Source organism: Oncorhynchus keta, unplaced genomic scaffold (genome assembly GCF_023373465.1).
Source record: "Oncorhynchus keta strain PuntledgeMale-10-30-2019 unplaced genomic scaffold, Oket_V2 Un_contig_1869_pilon_pilon, whole genome shotgun sequence".
NCBI lineage: Eukaryota > Metazoa > Chordata > Actinopteri > Salmoniformes > Salmonidae > Oncorhynchus > Oncorhynchus keta.
The window spans coordinates 244,642-266,788 of NW_026281057.1; the positions used below are offsets into that span (position 1 = coordinate 244,642).

A 22,147-nucleotide genomic window follows, 5' to 3' on the forward strand; every position below is an offset into this window, starting at 1 on the left:
CAGACCCGGGTCTCACAAATGAGTTCGAACCCGGGTCTCACCATGAGTTGACCCGGTCTCACCAATGAGGACCTGGGTCCCACCAATGAGTTCGGACCCGGGTCTCACCAATGAGTTCGGACCAGGGTCTCACCAATGAGTTCGGACCCGGGTCTCACCAATGAGTTCGGACCCGGGTCTCACCAATGAGTTCGACCAGGGTCCCACCAATGAGTTCGGACCCGGGTCTCACCAATGAGTTCGGACCCGGGTCCCACCAATGAGTTTGGACCCGGGTCTCACCAACCCGGGTGAGTTCGTACCTGGGTCTCAACAATGAGTTCGTACCACCCCAATCTTAGTTGAGTATTTATTTACTAGAAAGCTAAAATGATGATAAAAGATATACATACACAAAAACACATTTTAGGCTATTGATTAGAACTTAGTATAACGGACCAACACACTATGGCGCATGTCACCCAAAATGGGATTTAAAAGAGAGAGAAAAAGAGAAAGTACACGAGAAATATTCATTTGGGTGAATTTGTCAGCTATGCTTATTCTAACCCTAGCTGTGCCCCAAACTGCCGCTCTTATGGGTCAGAATATAATGACGTAGGGAAGGTCTCCGTGGATTCTCCGCGTGGACCGTTCAGGCTGCTCAATGACGCACTTCTCCGGCGCAACTCTCTGGTCGTCCTCACGATGTCAGTGTCCTTTTGGCTTAGTGGTCTGATTCCTCGCCCTTGTTCTGGAAGGGCTCTTCTGAGGACAGACAGCTGTGTAGCTCAGCGCTCACAGCGTAGGAATGAAACAGTGTAGATACCCGATTCGATGAGGAGTGGAGGCTAGGTGGCTCGACTTGAATTCACCCGTAGCTTGGGTAGAAAAATATTTCTTTGTCTTTAAACTTGTGTTGCGTTTTGGGTTCGTTGACTTTTTTAGACCTCGGCTGCAGCTCGGGTCACGTAGTCTTATCTGTAAATTCTTCACTCACAGTTTTTATACCCTCGGGTCAGAAGTGGGCGTAACCGCCTTTAGGGCAATTCTCTGGGCGTACCAAGTTAAGAGGCAAGGTCTAGATTTGACTCAAATCCAATTTTAGACCACAAACTTCACATTTCATCTTTACCAAAACATTCTCTTTGATTTGGACATTTTCCATACAACATACAATGTATAAACATCAAACATATACTAGGAAAACTCTTAATAAACGTTACAATATTTTCATAATAACGTCATCTATTAACCTTTAATAACAAAACAAAAATGACATACATTTTCATATTCCATCTATCGTCATGACCACCAAATGACATACATTTTCATATTCCATCTATCGTCATAACCACCAAATGACATACATTTTCATATTCCATCTATCGTCATGACCACCAAATGACATACATTTTCATATTCCATCTATCGTCATGACGACCATTGTGGCTGACGGAAACCATTGTTCCAAGGTCCCTTTATTTCATGTTTAATGTTCTGAGGCTGGTTCTCCATAGTAACAGGACAAAAGGAATTTGTCTGTGGCCTGAGACTTACCATGGGCGTGAGGGGTCATAAAACCCCCACATCTTCAGACCCCTGGATCTCTCCTCCTCTGTTGGGGTTGAGAGATAATCTGTAGGGTTTTGGTCTCCTGTAACCTGACCTGATCAGGACAGTCATGACAATGCAGACAGAGAAACATTGGACAAGCAACACGTAGCATACAGACAGAGCAACATTGGACAAGCAACACGTAGCACGCAGACAGAACAACATTGGACAAGCAACACGTAGCATGCAGACAGAGCAACATAGGACAAAACACGAGCATGCAACAACATTGCAGACAAGCAACACATTAGCATACAGACAGAGACAAAACATAGCATGCAGACAGAGCAACATGCAGACAGAGAGCATGCAGACAACACGTAGCATGCAGACAGAGCAACACAGACAGAGAAACACGTAGCATGCAGACAGAGAAACACGTAGCATGCAGACAGAGAAACACGTAGCATGCAGACAGAGCAACACGTAGCATACAGACAGAGCAACACGTAGCATGCAGACAGAGCAACACGTAGCATGCAGACAGAGCAACACGTAGCATGCAGACAGAGCTAAAACACGTAGCATGCAGACAGAGCAACACGCATAGTATGCAGACAGAGCAACACGTAGCATGCAGACAGAGCAACACGCAGCATGCAGACAGAGAAACACGTAGCATGCAGACAGAGCAGTGCACGTAGCATGCAGACAGAGCAACACGTAGCACGCAGACAGAGCAACACGTAGCATGCAGACAGAGAAACATGGCAGACAGACGTAGCATGCAGACAGAGCAACACGTAGCATGCAGACAGAGCAACACGTAGCATGCAGACAGAGCTTGATGTTAGTTGAGAACACGTAGCATGCAGACAGAGCAACACGTAGCATGCAGACAGAGCAACACGTAGCATGCAGACAGACCTGGCAACAGCGTAGCATGCAGACAGAGAAACACGTAGCATGCAGACAGAGCAACACGTAGCATGCAGACAGCATGCAGACACGTAGCATGCAGACAGAGCAACACGTAGCATGCAGACAGAGAAACACGTAGCATGCAGACAGAGCAACACGTAGCATGCAGACAGAGAAACACGTAGCATGCAGACAGAGAAACACGTAGCATGCAGACAGAGCAACACGTAGCACGCAGACAGAGCAACACGTAGCATGCAGACAGAGAAACACGTAGCAGCAGACAGAGCAACACGTAGCAGAGACAGACAACGTAGCATGCAGACAGAGCAACACGTAGCATGCAGACAGAGCAACACGTAGCATGCAGACAGAGCAATAGCACAAATAGCAACAACAAAAAATACATAAAAGAAACAGTCTTTCCACACCTCACAAGCTACAGGCAACATGGAAAGTGGCAACACACAGCTAGGAATTATGTTCACAAGGTCAAACATTTCTGGTGGCCTTCCACAAGCTTCCCACAATAAGTTGGGTGCATTTTGGCCCATTCCTCCTGACAGAGCTGGTGTAACAAAGTTAGGTTTGTAGGCCTCCTTGCCCGCACACACTTTTTCAGTTCTGCCCACACATTTTCTATCGGATTGAGGTCAGGGCTTTGTGATGCCCACTCCAATACAGTGACTTTGTTGTCCTTAAGCCTTTTTGCCACAGCTTTGGAAGTTTGCTTCGGGTCACTGTCCATTTGGAAGACCCATTTGCAACCAAGATTTAACTTCCTGACTGATGTCTTGAGATGTTGCTTCAATATATCCTCAGAAATATCCATCCTCATGAAGTCATCTATTTTGTGAAGTGCACCAGTCCCTCCTGCAGCAAAGCCCCCCCCACAACATGATGCTGCCACCCCTGTGCTTCACGGTTGGGATGGTGATCTTCGGCTTGCAAGCCTCCCCCTTTTTCCTCCAAACATAACAATGGTCTTTATGGCCAAACAGTTCTATTTTTGTTTCATCAGACCAGAGGACATTTCTCCAAAAAGTACGATCTTTGTCCCCATGTGCAGTACGATCTTTGTCCCCATGTGTTCCCATGTGCAAACCGTAGTCAGGCTTTTTTATGGCGGCTTTGGAGCAGTGGCTTCTTCCTTGCTGAGTGGCCTTTGAGTTTATGTCGATATATAGGACTTGTTTTACTGTGGATATAGATTCTTCTGTACCTGTTTCCTCCAGCATCTTGACAAGGTCCTTTGCTGTTGTTCTGGGATTGATTTGCACTTTTCGCACCAAAGTACGTTAATCTCTAGGAGACAGAACGCGTCTCCTTCCTGAGCGGTATGTCGGCTGCTTGGTCCCATGGGGTTTATACTTGCATACTATTGTTTGTACAGATGAACGTGGCACCTTCAGGCATTTGGAAATTGCTCCCAAGGATGAAACAGACTTTCTGAGGTCTACAATGTTCTTTCTGAGGTCTTGGCTGATTTCTTTGATTTTCCCATGATGTCAAGCAAAGAAGTCCACGATCACCTCCTTTTTTTTAACAAACAGAACGGTTCCGTATTTCACTGAAAGAATAAACGTTTTGCTTTCAAAATTATAGTTTCCGGATTTGACCATATTAATGACCAAAGAAAGGCTCGTATTTCTGTGTTTATTATATTATAATTAAGTCTATGATTGAATATTTAATAGAGCAGTCTGACTGAGCGGTGGTAGGCACTGAATAATCCTCAAAGCGGGCAAAAAAGGTGTTTAGTTTGTCTGGAAGCAAGATGTCGATTTCCGTAACGTGGCTGGTTTTCTTTTTCTAGTGCGTATTTGCCTGTAGGCCCGGTCACATACGTCTCGTGCCTGGGCTGTTGAATTGCGGCTTCATTTTGTCCCTATACCGACATTTCACTTGTTTGATTGCCTTGCGTAGGGAATAACTACACTGTTTATATTCGGTCATATTCCCCGACCTCTTTCCATGATTGAATGAGGTGGTTTGACCTTTCAGATGCCACGGTTTCTGGTTGGGGTAGGTTTTAATAGTCACAGTGGGGTACAGCATCTCCAATGCACTCGCTAATAAACTCACTCACCGAGTCAGAGTATAAATCAATGTTATTGTCTGAGGCTTCCAGAGGAGGATCAATCCCCCCCACACCGTACCAGAGGAGGATCAATCCCCCCACACCGTACCAGAGGATCAATCCCCCCACACCGTACCAGAGAAGGTTCAATCCCCCCACACTGTACCAGAGGAGGTTCAATCCCCCCACACCGTACCAGAGGAGGTTCAATCCCCCCACACCGTACCAGAGGAGGATCAATCCCCCACAGTACCAGAGGAGGTTCAATCCCCCCACCGTACCAGAGGATCAATCCCCCCAACCGTACCAGAGGAGGATCAATCCCCTTAACCGTACCAGAGGATCAATTGACCAGAGGATCACCGTACCAGAGGAGGATCAATCCCCCCCACCGTACCAGAGGAGGATCAATCCCCCCACACCGTACCAGAGGAGGTTCAATCCCCCCACACCGTACCAGAGGAGGTTCAATCCCCCCACACCGTACCAGAGGATCAATCCCCCCACACCGTACCAGAGGAGGTTCAATCCCCCCACACCGTACCAGAGGAGGTTCAATCCCCCCACACCGTACCAGAGGAGGATCAATCCCCCCACACCGTACCAGAGGAGGTTCAATCCCCCCACACCGTACCAGAGGAGGTTCAATCCCCCCACACTGTACCAGAGGTTCAATCCCCCCACACCGTACCAGAGGAGGTTCAATCCCCCACACCGTACCAGAGGAGGTTCAATCCCCCACACCGTACCAGAGGAGGTTCAATCCCCCACACCGTACCAGAGGATCAATCACCCCACACCGTACCAGAGGAGGTTCAATTTCCCCACACCGTACCAGAGGAGGTTCAATCCCCCCACACTGTACCAGAGGAGGTTCAATCCCCCCACACCGTACCAGAGGAGGTTCAATCCCCCAACGTACCAGAGGAGGTTCAACTGACACCGTACCAGAGGAGGTTCAATCCCCCACACCGTACCAGAGGAGGTTCAATACCCCCACACCGTACCAGAGGAGGTTCAATCCCCCCACACCGTACCAGAGGAGGTTCAATCCCCCACACCGTACCAGAGGAGGTTCAATCCCCCCACACCGTACCAGAGGAGGTTCAATCCCCCCCACACCGTACCAGAGGAGGTTCAATCCCCCACACCGTACCAGAGGAGGTTCAATCCCCCCACACCGTACCAGAGGATCAATCCCCCCACACCGTACCAGAGGAGGTTCAATCCCCCCACACCGTACCAGAGGAGGTTCAATCCCCCCACACCGTACCAGAGGAGGTTCAATCCCCCCACACTGTACCAGAGGAGGTTCAATCCCCCCACACCGTACCAGAGGAGGTTCAATCCCCCCACACCGTACCAGAGGAGGATCAATCCCCCACACCGTACCAGAGGATCAAACACCGTACCAGAGGATCAATCCCCCCACACCGTACCAGAGGATCAATCCCCCCACACCCTACCAGAGGAGGTTCAATCCCCCACACCGTACCAGAGGATCAATCCCCCCACACCGTACCAGAGGAGGTTCAATCCCCCCACACCGTACCAGAGGAGGTTCAATCCCCCCACACCGTACCAGAGGAGGTTCAATACCCCCCATTTGGTTTTAATCCAGAGAGGTTAGAAAAAGTATCTAGATCTTCTATGAGGCCGTGGAGGGATTCTAATTGCGGATTCAAAAGAAAACATGAATCATCAGTGTACAATGACACCTTTGTTTTTAGTCCCTGGGTTTCTAATCCCTTAATATTATTGTTGGATCTGATTTTAACAGCTGACATTTCGATGGCAATAATAAATAGATATGCTGATAGTGGACAACCTTGTTTTACTCCTCTTGACAGTTTAAAACTTTGAGAAGTAGCCATTATTTGTTATTTTACACCTACTATACATAACTTTAAACCATTGTATAAGAGATTCTCCAAAATTGAAATTTTCCAGGCATTTATATATAAACTCCAGTCGTACTTTATCAAAAGCCTTTTCAAAGTCAACTCTGAATATCAAAGTTATGAAAACCAGACCTGGTTTCCCCGATATTTCATAGTATTCTATTGTTTCCAGTACTTGTCTTATATTATCTCCAATGTATCGTGTCTGTACGTATGTGTCTAATTAGGATGAATAAGGATGAATAATATCTGACAAAACCTTTTTTTAAATTTATGCGTCAAGCATTTTAGCATCACAACACTGTAAGAGTCCTCCAATTTTTTTAAACGGACTAGAGTTTACAATTGGCTCATTCATCCCCCTACTTTCCCCTGTAACTATTGCCCAGGTCGTTGCTGTAAATGAGAACGCGTTCTCAGTCAACTTACCTGGTAAAATAACGGATAAATAAATAAATGGATCTTTATATATACACCACTTGGATCCCGTTTCAGTAATAATGAAATCAGACCTTGTCGAGTGTCCAATAATCTACCATTCATATATAAAACATGCTAATAACGGACCTCCTCAGTATATCAAAAAAGTTTGGTTTACCTCCACTGGTATGTCATCCAGCCCTGGAGTTTTCCCAGAATTAAAGGCTTTAATCGCATCAAGAAGTTCCTCTGTAATTTGGCCTTCACATGAGTCTTTCTGTACAGATGTTAATTTCACGTTATTAATAGTAAAAAAATCCATACAATTAGCTTCGGTCAGTGGAGATGGAGGAGACTGAAACGAAAACATATGCTTAAAGTACTTTACTTCCTCGTTCAAAATATTGTTTGGTAATTACATCATTTTAGTTTCAGTAACTTATTTTTGGTAGCATTTCTATGTTCATATTCCATCCAGTTCGCTTTATTTTTTATAATATATTTACACTGGATCTTTCTTCAATAAGGTCCTCCGTTTCTTTGACCTGGCACTGTTTCCCAATGCTAACGTTTTAGCATTTGTGGCACACATCTCATTCGAGTCATGGTACCGATGTTAGCATTACGGTATGTACCAATCATCTAGCAGAAGAGAAGAGGCAAAACGAGAGGGTTTACTTCGCCCCGAAATCTCTCAATAAGTGTCGGATTGTCAGCAAAAAAAGTGAACTGCTAATTTCCTACGTGAGGTTTATATGCAGACTAGAGCCATCGCCCGCATGTTGATTTGGTACATCCACACCAGACGCAAATCTGGACTCGTAGGTTGAAATACCAACACAAACTCTGAACCAACCTACACAGTAATGGACATTTGGCGAGCTAGCTAACTGTTGCTAGCTAATTTGTCCTGGGATATAAACTTTGGGTTGTTATTTTACCTGAAATGCACAAGGTCCTATTTTTCTGGATCTTTCTAGAATTTTGACCCATTTTGAGTCACACTACATCGTGTGTTCTCTACTCGGACAATTAATCCACAGATAAAAGGGGAACCCGAGTTGGTTTATAGTAATCATTATCTTCTTCTTCTGTGGACTTTATATGGCGGTTGGTAACCAACTTTAAGGTGCATTTACCACCACCAACTGGACTTCAGTTCATCTTTCAATCATGGGTATATATGCTCCTAAAAACCAATGAGTAGATGGGAGTGGCGGGACTTGCAGCACGTCATCTAAACTACTCGCGCACATCAATGAGCTTCTGTTTGGCTACTTGGCTCTATTTCCAAACTGCCAACGCGCATCTGCATCGGTCTAGTCAGCATGTGAGGTTGTTACAAATGCACTGTTAGAAATGGACGGGGTGGCAACTGTGAAAAAAATGGGGAAAAAAACTTTATATGGGAGTTGTGCCTGTTGTTTACACGCGTATCTGCCCTCTCATTGGCTAGAATGGTCCCACTCAATTATCTTGTCAATATAATATAACATCTTTGCTGTAAAGTGACTTTGTTGAGCTTCACAATCCATTTGAGATACTTTCAGATGATTTGGACACGATGCCGGAAAATGCTAACAACGTGAATGGGATTTGTGCCAAAAAAATGCTAACAACGTGAATGGGATTTGTGCCAAAAAAATGCTAACAACGTGAATGGGATTTGTGCCAAAAAAATGCTAATAACGTGAATGGGATTTGTGCCAAAAAAATGCTAACAACGTGAATGGGATTTGTGCCAAAAAATGCTAATGAAACAAAAAATGTGAATGGGATTTGTGCCAAAAAAAATGCTAAAACAGTGTCAGGAAATAAAACCAAATCATGGATTGCCGTCATACCTTTTTCCATTAGACTGCTTACAGGGTAAAGCAAATCAATTGTGTGATTTTGTAATTTGTAATTTGGGTGACTCCTTTTTAGAAAATCAGCTGAGTTATTGAAGGCCCATCTCTTCTCCCACCATGATATCGATCCAACGCTGAAACATCAATGACGTCACACTAACAAATGGTACAGGTTTTCTCCAATGACATCACACTAACAAATGGTACAGGTTTTCTCCAATGTCTGAACACTAACAAATGGCCCCCAACTCGTACAGGTTTTCTCCAATGACATCACACTAACAAATGGCCCCCAACTCGTACAGGTTTTCTCCTCACAGAAAGGATGGAAATAATCAAACAAAAACACAGGAAAACCACGAGCAGAATAAATTATAAAACTGCTCTCTCTCTGCCCCCCCCCCGCCCTCTCTCTGCCCCCCCCCTCGCTGCCTCTCTCTTCTAAACAAATAAATATTTTTACCATCCAACTTCTCTCGCTCTCCCTGTGCCCCTCTCTCTCTCTCCCTGTGCCCCTCTCTCTCTCTCTCTGTGCCCCCTCTCTCTCTCTCTCTCTCTCTCTCTCTCTCCCTGTGCCCCTCTCTCTCTCTCTCTCTTTCTGTGCCCTCTCTCTCTCTCTCTCTCCCTGTGCCCCTCTCTCTCTCTCTCTCTCCCTGTGCCCCTCTCTCTCTCGCTCTCTCCCTGTGCCCCTCTCTCTCTCGCTCTCTCCCTGTGCCCCTCTCTCTCGCGCTCTCCCTGTGCCCCTCTCTCTCTCGCTCTTCCTGTGCCTCTCTCTCTCTCGCTCTTCCTGTGCCCCTCTCTCTTGCTCTCCCTCGCTCTCCCTGTGCCCCTCTCTCTCGCTCTCCCTCGCTCTCCCTGTGCCTCTCTCGCTCTCTCTCCCTCGCTCCCACTCTCCCTGTGCCTCCCTCGCTCTCTCTCCCTCGCTCCCCCTCTCCCTCGCTCTCTCTCCCTCGCTCCCCCTCTCCCTCGCTCTCTCTCCCTCGCTCTCCTAAACACAGTTTTAACCATCCAACTTTTTAAAGGCTTTTTGCAGAAGGGATAAAGGATCCAGAAAAACAGATGCTCTTCCTGGTGAACCTTGTAGACACATTTGTGGGATGAGAAGTCTCTTTAATAGCTCTGCTTTAGCTTTAAGCTAAATTCAGTTCTCTTTAATAGCTCTGCTTTAGCTTTAAGCTACATTCTGTTCTCTTTAATAACTCTGCTTTAGCTTTAAGCTAAATTCTGTTCTCTTTAATAACTCTGCTTTAGCTTTAAGCTAAATTCAGTTCTCTTTAATAACTCTGCTTTAAGCTAAATTCTGTTCTCTTTAATAACTCTGCTTTAGCTTTAAGCTAAATTCAGTTCGCATTTACAACCTTCTAAATAGAACAGTTTAATTTCATGAGTGCGGCGTCTTTTAAGTTTCTTTAAATATAACTACGGCTTCCTAAATATAGGGCTGTCACGAACCTCGCCGAAGATGGGTGCCTCTTCCTGTTCGGGCGGTGCTCGGCGGCCTATTAGCTGTCATCGATTCCCTTTCCGTTTGTTTTTGGGTTATTGGGTAATTGGGTACACCTGTTTTGTGTTAGGGTTTGTTTGTAGGTTATTTAAGGGCACTAGGCCTGCTGGGTATTGGTGCGGGCTTCTGTTACGATCAACTAGGAGTGGTGGGTGGAATCAGGCGCAGAGAACAGAGTTCAGTCTTTCTTTCAAATGTATTCCCCAGCGCAACAAAACAGTCACGTCAACACACCGGGCGTATATAAGTTGCCAGTCCAAACAACAGGACAAAATAGTCCGGAGAATAAATACACGAATAACTCACACCATCAAACACAGAGTAACACAAACAAGCCGCACAAATACCCAGCAGGCCTAGTGCCCTTAAATACCCTACAAACAAACCCTAACACAAAACAGGTGTACCCAATTACCCAATAACCCCAAAAACAAACGGAAAGGGAATCGAATGGCAGCTAACAGGCCGCCGAGCACCGCCCGAACAGGAAGAGGCACCCATCTTCGGCGAGGTTCGTGACAATCTCCGGTGGATGGGTGGATTGAAAACGGCAAGTATTCTTCAATAACAGACCGGGCAGCAGGGAAAACGGAGTAGAGAAACATGTGTATTAAAGTAACGTGGTTTTTCGTAGGTCGATGTCCATAGTAGTGATAGTCAATGGAGGATTCCTGTGTTCCACTTCGATGCTGGTAATCACTTTGTTTCCTAGTACATCATTTATAAAACTCATGCGTTTATTATTTTAAAGACGATTAACATTTCACAAACTATAGTTCTTTATTTGAAATATTACGGGTGGCTACTTGGTGGTCGTTGTTTGTCCTTGGGTGCGTTCGTAAAGTCACCCTGGCTGTCGACTCCCATTTCAGAACAGAATGTCGTCAGTGTGAGAGAATAACTGATTCATTTATAAACGCGCAACACACCCGTTGAATACGACCGGTGTCAGTAAACCTCTGCAAAAAAAAAACAACGTAATTCAATTGTTGCCGGCAGCACAGTTACAGTTACCAACGCTCTGGATAACATGTAAACAGCCTAACCAGCTCTGCTAGGGGGAGTAAAATGGTCAGAGTGAGGTGTTCTCTCATTATGTGTCTGGAAGTAGCTAGCAAGCTAACCCACTTTAGCCAGTTAGCTTGTGTGCTTGATTGCCGTTGTGAGGTCAGGACGTTCAGATCAACCCTACTCCTCGGCCAGAGCGTTCCAGTGTGCGCTCTGAATTTACGAACTGACAACGCACTCCAGAGTGAATTTACGAACTGACAACGCACTCCAGAGTGAATTTACGAACTGACAACGCACTCCAGAGTGAATTTACGAACTGACAACGCACTCCAGAGTGAATTTACGAACTGACAACGCACTCCAGAGTGAATTTATGAACGCACCCATTGTTGTTGCCATGGTTTTGTTGAGGAGATTCTAGAATGTGTTACAAGAGTTCTTTCAGGACCAGAGCAGGTCTCCTCTCTTCAGTGCTTCTGAGACGGCAGAGTGAGAGACCATCGATCGCTCCGCCTGCATCCCAAATGCCAACCTATTCCCCTATATAGTGCGCACTACTTTTTTGACCAGAACCCTATGTGCTTTGGGATACAGCCTCAGACGGCAGCGCAGAAGACCGTGGATCCTCTCTCTCTGAGGTGAGGAGGCGTATGGTACCGTATGAAGGATGCTAGTGGTCTCGAGTCCCATCCAGTGACGCCACATCATCCTCTTGGTCACCCTCTCCTGTGTCTGTGTCACTGTGTCCTTCCCTCCTTCACTCATCTTCCTCCTCCTCCTCCTCCTCCTCCTCCCCGTCGGAGAGAGAGGCGCAGGGACAGATCTGTCGGTATCCATCCAGCCAGTTCTCCACCATTTGTGTGACCAGTGGGTGGTTGCGTCGACGGGACGACTTCTGCATTGCGGCCAACATGCCTCCCTCCGTTACACAGCAGTCCAGCCACTCCCTCAACAACTTCTCCTGCTGCTCCTCGTTACCCATCTAGACAGAGAGAGAGAGAGAGAGAGAGAGACACACATTGGAAAGAATTAACAACAAAATACTAAGCAAACTAGAATGCTATTTGGCCCTACACAGAGAGTACACAGTGGCAGAATACCTGACCACTGTGACTGACCCAAACTTAAGGAAAGCTTTGACTATGTACAGACTCAGTGAACATAGCCTCGCTATTGAGAAAGGCCGCCGCAGGCAGACATGGCTCTCAAGAGAAGACAGGGAGGAGGCGTGTCTACAGAGACACTGTATTAATGAAGGTGGGGAGGAGGAGGCGTGTCTACAGAGACACCATATTAATGAAGGTGGAGGAGGAGGAGGCGTGTCTACAGAGACACCATATTAATGAAGGTGGAGGAGGAGGAGGCGTGTCTACAGAGACACCATATTAATGAAGGTGGAGGAGGAGGAGGCGTGTCTACAGAGACACCATATTAATGAAGGTGGAGGAGGAGGAGGCGTGTCTACAGAGACACCATATTAATGAAGGTGGAGGAGGAGGAGGCGTGTCTACAGAGACACCGTATTAATGAAGGTGGAGGAGGAGGAGGCGTGTCTACAGAGACACCATATTAATGAAGGAGGGAGGAGGAGGCGTGTCTACAGAGACACTGTATTAATGAAGGTGGGGAGGAGGAGGCGTGTCTACAGAGACACCATATTAATGAAGGTGGAGGAGGAGGAGGCGTGTCTGTAGAGACACCGTATTAATGAAGGTGGAGGAGGAGGAGGCGTGTCTACAGAGACACCGTATTAATGAAGGTGGAGGAGGAGGAGGCGTGTCTACAGAGACACTGTATTAATGAAGGTGGGGAGGAGGAGGCGTGTCTACAGAGACACCATATTAATGAAGGTGGAGGAGGAGGAGGCGTGTCTGTAGAGACACCGTATTAATGAAGGTGGAGGAGGAGGCGTGTCTACAGAGACACCGTATTAATGAAGGTGGGGAGGAGGAGGCGTGTCTACAGAGACACTGTATTAATGAAGGTGGGGAGGAGGAGCCGTGTCTACAGAGACACCATATTAATGAAGGTGGAGGAGGAGGAGGCGTGTCTACAGAGACACCGTATTAATGAAGGTGGAGGAGGAGGAGGCGTGTCTACAGAGACACCATATTAATGAAGGTGGAGGAGGAGGCGTGTCTACAGAGACACTGTATTAATGAAGGTGGGGAGAAGGAGGCGTGTCTACAGAGACACCGTAATAATGAAGGTGGAGGAGGAGGCGTGTCTACAGAGACACCGTACTAATGAAGGAGGGAGGAGGCGTGTCTACAGAGACACCGTACTAATGAAGGAGGGAGGAGGCGTGTCTACAGAGACACCGTACTAATGAAGATGGGAGGAGGCGTGTTTACAGAGACACCGTACTAATGAAGGAGGGAGGAGGCGTGTCTACAGAGACACTGTATTAATGAAGGTGGGGAGGAGGAGGCGTGTCTACAGAGACACCGTATTAATGAAGGTGGAGGAGGCGTGTCTACAGAGACACTGCATTAATGAAGGTGGGAGGAGGCGTGTCTACAGAGACACCGTATTAATGAAGGAGGAAGGAGGCGTGTCTACAGAGACACCGTATTAATGAAGGTGGAGGAGGCGTGTCTACAAAGACACTGTATTAATGAAGGAGGAAGGAGGCGTGTCTACAGAGTCACCGTATTAATGAAGGAGGGAGGAGGCGTGTCTACAGAGACACCGTATTAATGAAGGAGGAAGGAGGCGTGTCTACAGAGTCACCGTATTAATGAAGGAGGAGGAGGCGTGTCTACAGAGACACCGTATTAATGAAGGAGGAGGAGGCGTGTCTACAAAGACACTGTATTAATGAAGGTGGGTGGAGGAGGCGTGTCTATGGAGACACTGTATTAATGAAGGTGGGTGGAGGAGGCGTGTCTATGGAGACACTATTAATGAAGGAGGAGGAGGCGTGTCTACAGAGACACCGTATTAATGAAGGAGGAGGAGGCATGTCTACAAAGACACTGTATTAATGAAGGTGGGTGGAGGAGGCGTGTCTACGGAGACACTGTATTAATGAAGGAGGAGGAGGCGTGTCTACAAAGACACTGTATTAATGAAGGAGGAGGAGGCTATTTGATAAGAGCTATTTGATAAGAGCTAGGTGATGAGAGCTATTTGATAAGAGCTAGGTGATAAGAGCTAGGTGATGAGAGCTATTTGATAAGAGCTAGGTGATGAGAGCTAGGTGATGAGAGCTAGGTGATAAGAGCTATTTGATAAGAGCTAGGTGATGAGAGCTAAGTGATAAGAGCTATTTGATAAGAGCTAGGTGATAAGAGCTATTTGATAAGAGCTAGGTGATAAGAGCTAGGTGATGAGAGCTAGGTGATGAGAGATATTTGATAAAAGCTAGGTGAATGAGTAAACCGTTTGGATAAAGGGATTGTAAATAAAAATGACAATTGTTTTAAATACACACTGAGTGTACAAAACATTCAACACCTTCCTAATATTGAGTTGCACCCCCCCCCCCTTTTGCCCCTCAGAACAGCCTCAATTCACCAGGGCATTGATTCTACAAGGTATTGAAAGCGTTCCACAGGGATCCTGGCCCATGTTGACTCTAATGCTTCCCCAACAGTTGTGTCATGTTGGCTGGATGTCCTTTGGGTGGTGGACCGTTCTTGATACACTCAGGGAAACTGTTGAGCGTGAAAAACCCAGCAGCGTTGCAGTTCTTGACACAAACCAGTATACCTGGCACCTACTACCATAGCCTGTTCAAAAGGCCCGTACATATATTTTGTCTTGCCCATAAACCCTCTGAATGTCACACATACACAATCCATGTCTCAAGGTCTAACAATCCTTATTTAACCACCTGTCTCCTCCCCTTCATCTACATGTCTCCTCCCCTTCATCGACATGTCTCCTCCCCTTCATCTACATGTCTCCTCCCCTTCATCTACACTGATTGAAGTGGATTTAACAAGTGACATCAATAAAGGATCATTGCTTTCACCTGGATTCACCTGGTCAGGCTGTTATTGAAAGATCAGGTGTTCCTAATGTTTTAGAATGTTCTAGAATGTTCTCATTATATGTCCGGAAATTTCACTGTATTTTAGTATAATTTATATCGTGTTAAATATGATCCACTATGTTATACCCACATTAATAACTGGTCAGCCACCGTCAGTTATACCCACAGACATTAATAATAACTGTGTTATCACATTAATAACTGTCAGTTATACCCACATACATTCATAACTGTCACTTTACTGTCAGTTATACCCACATACATTAATAAATGTCACTTTACTGTCAGTTATACCCAAATACATTAATAACTGTCACTTTACTGTCAGTTATACCCACATACATTAATAACTGTCACATTAATAACTGTCAGTTATACCCACATACATTAATAACTGTCACTTTACTGTCAGTTATACCCACATACATTAATAACTGTCACTTTACTGTCAGTTATACCCACATACATTAATAACTGTCACTTTACTGTCAGTTATGTCATTAATAACTGTCACTTTACTGTCAGTTATACCCACATACATTAATAACTGTCAGTTATACCCACATACATTAATAACTGTCACTTTACTGTCAGTTATACCCACATACATTAATAACTGTCAGTTATACCCACATACATTAATAACTGTCAGTCACATACATTTAATAACTGTCAGTTATATACATTAATAACTGTCAGTTATACCCACATACATTAATAACTGTCACTTTACTGTCAGTTATACCCACATACATTAATAACTGTCAGTTATACATTAATAACTGTCAGTTATACCCACATACATTAATAACTGTCAGTTATACCCACATACATTAATAACTGTCACTTTACTGTCAGTTATACCCACATACATTAATAACTGTCAGTTATACCCATACATTAATAACTGTCAGTTATACCCACATACATTAATAACTGTCAGTTATACCCACATACATTAATAACTGTCAGTTATACCCACTGTCATACATTAATAACTGTCAGTTATACCACATACATTAATAAACTGTCAGTTATACCCACATACATTAATAACTGTCAGTTATACCCACATACATTAATAACTGTCACTTTACTGTCAGTTATACCCACATACATTAATAACTGTCAGTTATACCACATACATTAATAACTGTCAGTTATCACATTAATAACTGTCAGTTATACCCACATACATTAATAACTGTCAGTTATACCCACATACATTAATAACTGTCTTTAGTTATACCACATACATTATCACTTAATAACTGTCAGTTATACCCCATACATTAATAACATAACTGTCAGTTATACCCACATAATAACTGTCACTTTACTGTCAGTTATACCCACATACATTAATAACTGTCAATTTACTGTCAGTTATACCCACATACATTAACAACTGTCACTTTACTGTCAGTTATACCCACATACATTAATAACTGTCACTTTACTGTCAGTTATACCCACATACATTAATAACTGTCAATTTACTGTCAGTTATACCCACATAAATTAATAACTGTCACTTTACTGTCAGTTATACCCACATACATTAATAACTGTCACTTTACTGTGAGCTATACCCACAGACATTAATAACTGTCACTTTACTGTGAGCTATACCCACATACATTAATAACTGTCACTTTACTGTCAGTTATACCCACATACATTAATAACTGTCAGTTATACCCACATACATTAATAACTGTCAGTTATACCCACATAGATTAATAACTGTCACTTTACTGTCAGTTATACCCACATACATTAATTACTGTCAGTTATACCCACATACATTGATAACTGTCACTTTACTGTCAGTTATACCCACACACATTAATAACTGTCAGTTATACCCACATAGATTAATAACTGTCAGTTATACCCACATACATTAATCTGTCAGTTATACCCACATACATTAATAACTGTCACTTTACTGTCAGTTATACCCACATACATTAATAACTGTCAGTTATACCCACATACATTAATAACTGTCAGTTATACCCACATACATTAATAACTGTCACTTTACTGTCAGTTATACCCACATACATGAATATCTGTCAGTTATACCCACATACATGAATAACTGTCAGTTATACCCACATACATTAATCTGTCAGTTATACCCACATACATTAATAACTGTCAGTTATACCCACCTACATTAATAACTGTCACTTTACTGTCAGTTATACCCACATACATTAACAACTGTCACTTTACTGTCAGTTATACCCACATACATTAATAACTGTCAGTTATACCCACATACATTAATAACTGTCACTTTACTGTCAGTTATACCCACATACATTAATAACTGTCACTTTACTGTCAGTTATACCCACATACATTAATATCTGTCACTTTACTGTCAGTTATACTCACATACATTAATAACTGTCAGTTATACCCACATACATGAATAACTGTCACTTTACTGTCAGTTATACCCACATACATTAATAACTGTCAGTTATACCCACATACATTAATCACTGTCTCTTTACTGTCAGTTATACCCACATACATTAATATCTGTCAGTTATACCCACATAAATTAATAACTGTCAGTTATACCCACATACATTAATAACTGTCAGTTATACCCACATAAATTAATAACTGTCAGTTATACCCACCTACATTAATAACTGTCACTTTACTGTCAGTTATACCCACATACATTAACAACTGTCACTTTACTGTCAGTTATACCCACATACATTAATAACTGTCAGTTATACCCACATACATTAATAACTGTCAGTTATACCCACAAACATTAATAACTGTCAGTTATACCCACATACATTAATAACTGTCAGTTATACCCACATACATTAACAACTGTCACTTTACTGTCAGTTATACCCACATACATTAATAACTGTCACTTTACTGTCAGTTATACCCACATACATTAATAACTGTCAATTTACTGTCAGTTATACCCACATACATTAACAACTGTCACTTTACTGTCAGTTATACCCACATACATTAATAACTGTCACTTTACTGTCAGTTATACCCACATACATTAATAACTGTCAATTTACTGTCAGTTATACCCACATAAATTAATAACTGTCACTTTACTGTCAGTTATACCCACATACATTAATAACTGTCACTTTACTGTGAGCTATACCCACAGACATTAATAACTGTCACTTTACTGTGAGCTATACCCACATACATTAATAACTGTCACTTTACTGTCAGTTATAACCACATACATTAATAACTGTCAGTTATACCCACATACATTAATAACTGTCAGTTATACCCACATAGATTAATAACTGTCACTTTACTGTCAGTTATACCCACATACATTAATTACTGTCAGTTATACCCACATACATTGATAACTGTCACTTTACTGTCAGTTATACCCACACACATTAATAACTGTCAGTTATACCCACATAGATTAATAACTGTCAGTTATACCCACATACATTAATCTGTCAGTTATACCCACATACATTAATAACTGTCACTTTACTGTCAGTTATACCCACATACATTAATAACTGTCAGTTATACCCACATACATTAATAACTGTCAGTTATACCCACATACATTAATAACTGTCACTTTACTGTCAGTTATACCCACATACATGAATATCTGTCAGTTATACCCACATACATGAATAACTGTCAGTTATACCCACATACATTAATCTGTCAGTTATACCCACATACATTAATAACTGTCAGTTATACCCACCTACATTAATAACTGTCACTTTACTGTCAGTTATACCCACATACATTAACAACTGTCACTTTACTGTCAGTTATACCCACATACATTAATAACTGTCAGTTATACCCACATACATTAATAACTGTCAGTTATACCCACATACATTAATAACTGTCACTTTACTGTCAGTTATACCCACATACATTAATAACTGTCACTTTACTGTCAGTTATACCCACATACATTAATATCTGTCACTTTACTGTCAGTTATACTCACATACATTAATAACTGTCAGTTATACCCACATACATGAATAACTGTCACTTTACTGTCAGTTATACCCACATACATTAATAACTGTCAGTTATACCCACATACATTAATCACTGTCTCTTTACTGTCAGCTATACCCACATACATTAATCACTGTCTCTTTACTGTCAGTTATACCCACATACATTAATATCTGTCAGTTATACCCACATAAATTAATAACTGTCAGTTATACCCACATACATTAATAACTGTCAGTTATACCCACATAAATTAATAACTGTCAGTTATACCCACCTACATTAATAACTGTCACTTTACTGTCAGTTATACCCACATACATTAACAACTGTCACTTTACTGTCAGTTATACCCACATACATTAATAACTGTCAGTTATACCCACATACATTAACAACTGTCACTTTACTGTCAGTTATACCCACATACATTAATAACTGTCACTTTACTGTCAGTTATACCCACATACATTAATAACTGTCAGTTATACCCACATACATTAACAACTGTCACTTTACTGTCAGTTATACCCACATACATTAATAACTGTCACTTTACTGTCAGTTATACCCACATACATTAATAACTGTCTCTTTACTGTCAGTTATACCCACATACATTAATAACTGTCTCTTTACTGTCAGTTATACCCACATATATTAATAACTGTCAGTTATACCCACATACAATAATAACTGTCAGTTATACCCACAAACATTAATAACTGTCAGTTATACCCACATACATTAATAACTGTCAGTTATACCCACATACATTAATAACTGTCTCTTTACTGTCAGTTATACCCACAGACATTAATAACTGTCACTTTACTGTCAGTTATACCCACATACATTAATAACTGTCAGTTATACCCACATAAATTAATAACTGTCAGTTATACCCACATACATTAATAACTGTCTCTTTACTGTCAGTTATACCCACAGACATTAATAACTGTCACTTTACTGTCAGTTATACCCACAGACATTAATAACTGTCACTTTACTGTCAGTTATACCCACATACATTAATAACTGTCAGTTATACCCACATACATTAATAACTGTCACTTTACTGTCAGTTATACCCACAGACATTAATAACTGTCACTTTACTGTCAGTTATACCCACAGACATTAATAACTGTCACTTTACTGTCAGTTATACCCACATACATTAATAACTGTCATGTTATACCCACATACATTTATAACTGTCACTTCACTGTCCCACTTTTCACTGTAGATGCGGAAGGTCGATATCGGCGGGATGAGACACCAAAAAAACAACATCTCTCCAGTTTAAACAGATGGATTTTAATATTATGTAATTAGATTTCCTCTGGGGGGGTGGACAATGTAGGCTAAGAGATAATGTTACCTCTTGTGCAGACAGGAAATGTACGTGCAGCAGTTTTCTCTCGCTGTCCACCAGCGGCAGGAAGGTTACGGTGACGTCATCGTCAGTGTTAAGGTTGGCGCCCGCGCCGCGATTGTCGTAGCCGTCGTTCTCCATGGCGACCAGGGCAGAGAAGTGTCCGCGTGTGTAACCCAGGGCGATGGGACTTTTCCAACAGAAGCTCTGCTCCCACAACAGGGGCAAGTACACACCTGTACAGGTAGAGACACAGGTCAGTCTCAGACAGGTACACACCTGTACAGGTAGAGACACAGGTCAGTCTCAGACAGGTACACACCTGTACAGGTAGAGACACAGGTCAGTGTCTCTATCAGTTAATCAAATGGCTACCCGGACTTTATGCCTTTCTCTCCTACTATGTACATAGTACTAAAAATAACCTAACCAAACCTACACGTACATATTACCTCAATAAATCTCCCAACTACCTCGTACGCCGACTCACTACTACCTCGTACCCCAGTACCCCAACTCACTACTACCTCGTACTCCAACACCCCGACTCACTACTACCTCGTACCCCAGTACCCCGACTCACTACTACCTCGTACCCCAGTACCCCGACTCACTACTACCTCGTACCCCAGTACGCCGACTCACTACTACCTCGTACCCCAGTACCCCAACTCACTACTACCTCGTACTCCAACACCCCGACTCACTACTACCTCGTACCCCAGTACCCCGACTCACTACTACCTCGTACCCCAGTATACCGACTCACTACTACCTCGTACCCCAGTACCCCGACTCACTACTACCTCGTACCCCAGTATATCGACTCACTGCTAGGTCCCTTCTATTAACTGTAGTCTATTTTGAACATGAAAGGAAATGGATTTACATGGAGAGCTATGTTGTTTTAATGTTACCCAGCAACCATGCATGGCAACCCCACTCCTGGGCCCCTCGCGCCCACAACCCACATACAACTCTGCTATGGGCTAATATGTTGTTCCTATAAGGTTTCATATGTAGGCTCAGTTTAGACAGAGACACACACACCTCATGATACAGCTTCCTCTGGTCTAATACTCCAGGACCCTGACTCACTACTACCTCATCCCCCGACTCACTACTACCTCGTACCCCAGTACGCCGACTCACTACTACCTCGTACCCCAGTACACCGACTCACTACTACCTCATTCCCCAGGACCCTGACTCACTACTACCTCGTTCCCGACTCACTACTACCTCGTACCCCAGTACCCCGACTCACTACTACCTCGTTCCCCAGTACCCCGACTCACTACTACCTCGTACCCCAGTACCCCAACTCACTACTACCTCGTTCCCCAGGACCCTGACTCACTACTACCTCGTACCCCAGTACACCGACTCACTACTACCTCGTTCCCCAGTACCCCGACTCACTACTACCTCGTACCCCATTACCCCGACTCACTACTACCTCGTTCCCCAGTACCCCGACTCACTACTACCTCGTACCCCAGTAC

At 43.4% G+C, this 22,147-nt stretch overlaps 2 protein-coding genes across 2 annotated transcripts in view; one reads left to right on the forward strand and one right to left on the reverse strand.

Annotated features, from left to right (window-relative positions):
• The first annotated feature begins 4,565 nt into the window (after positions 1-4,565).
• LOC118379905 (uncharacterized) lies at positions 4,566-6,167 on the forward strand. Its single transcript, XM_052504090.1, has 2 exons — positions 4,566-5,398; positions 5,489-6,167. Exons 1-2 carry the CDS (start codon positions 4,566-4,568, stop codon positions 6,165-6,167), a joined length of 1,512 nt encoding a protein of 503 aa, XP_052360050.1.
• A 4,632-nt stretch (positions 6,168-10,799) lies between these two features.
• Positions 10,800-22,147, reverse strand: part of LOC127920246 (ubiquitin thioesterase ZRANB1) — a 30,397-nt gene continuing 19,049 nt past the window's right edge. Inside the window, exons 7-8 of the mRNA XM_052504091.1 lie at positions 20,649-20,878; positions 10,800-12,205 (exon numbers count right to left, since the gene is read on the reverse strand). Of these exons, the coding sequence (XP_052360051.1) occupies positions 11,981-12,205; positions 20,649-20,878 (455 nt within the window). The 3' untranslated portion in view covers positions 10,800-11,980. The remainder of the gene's footprint in view (positions 12,206-20,648; positions 20,879-22,147) is intronic.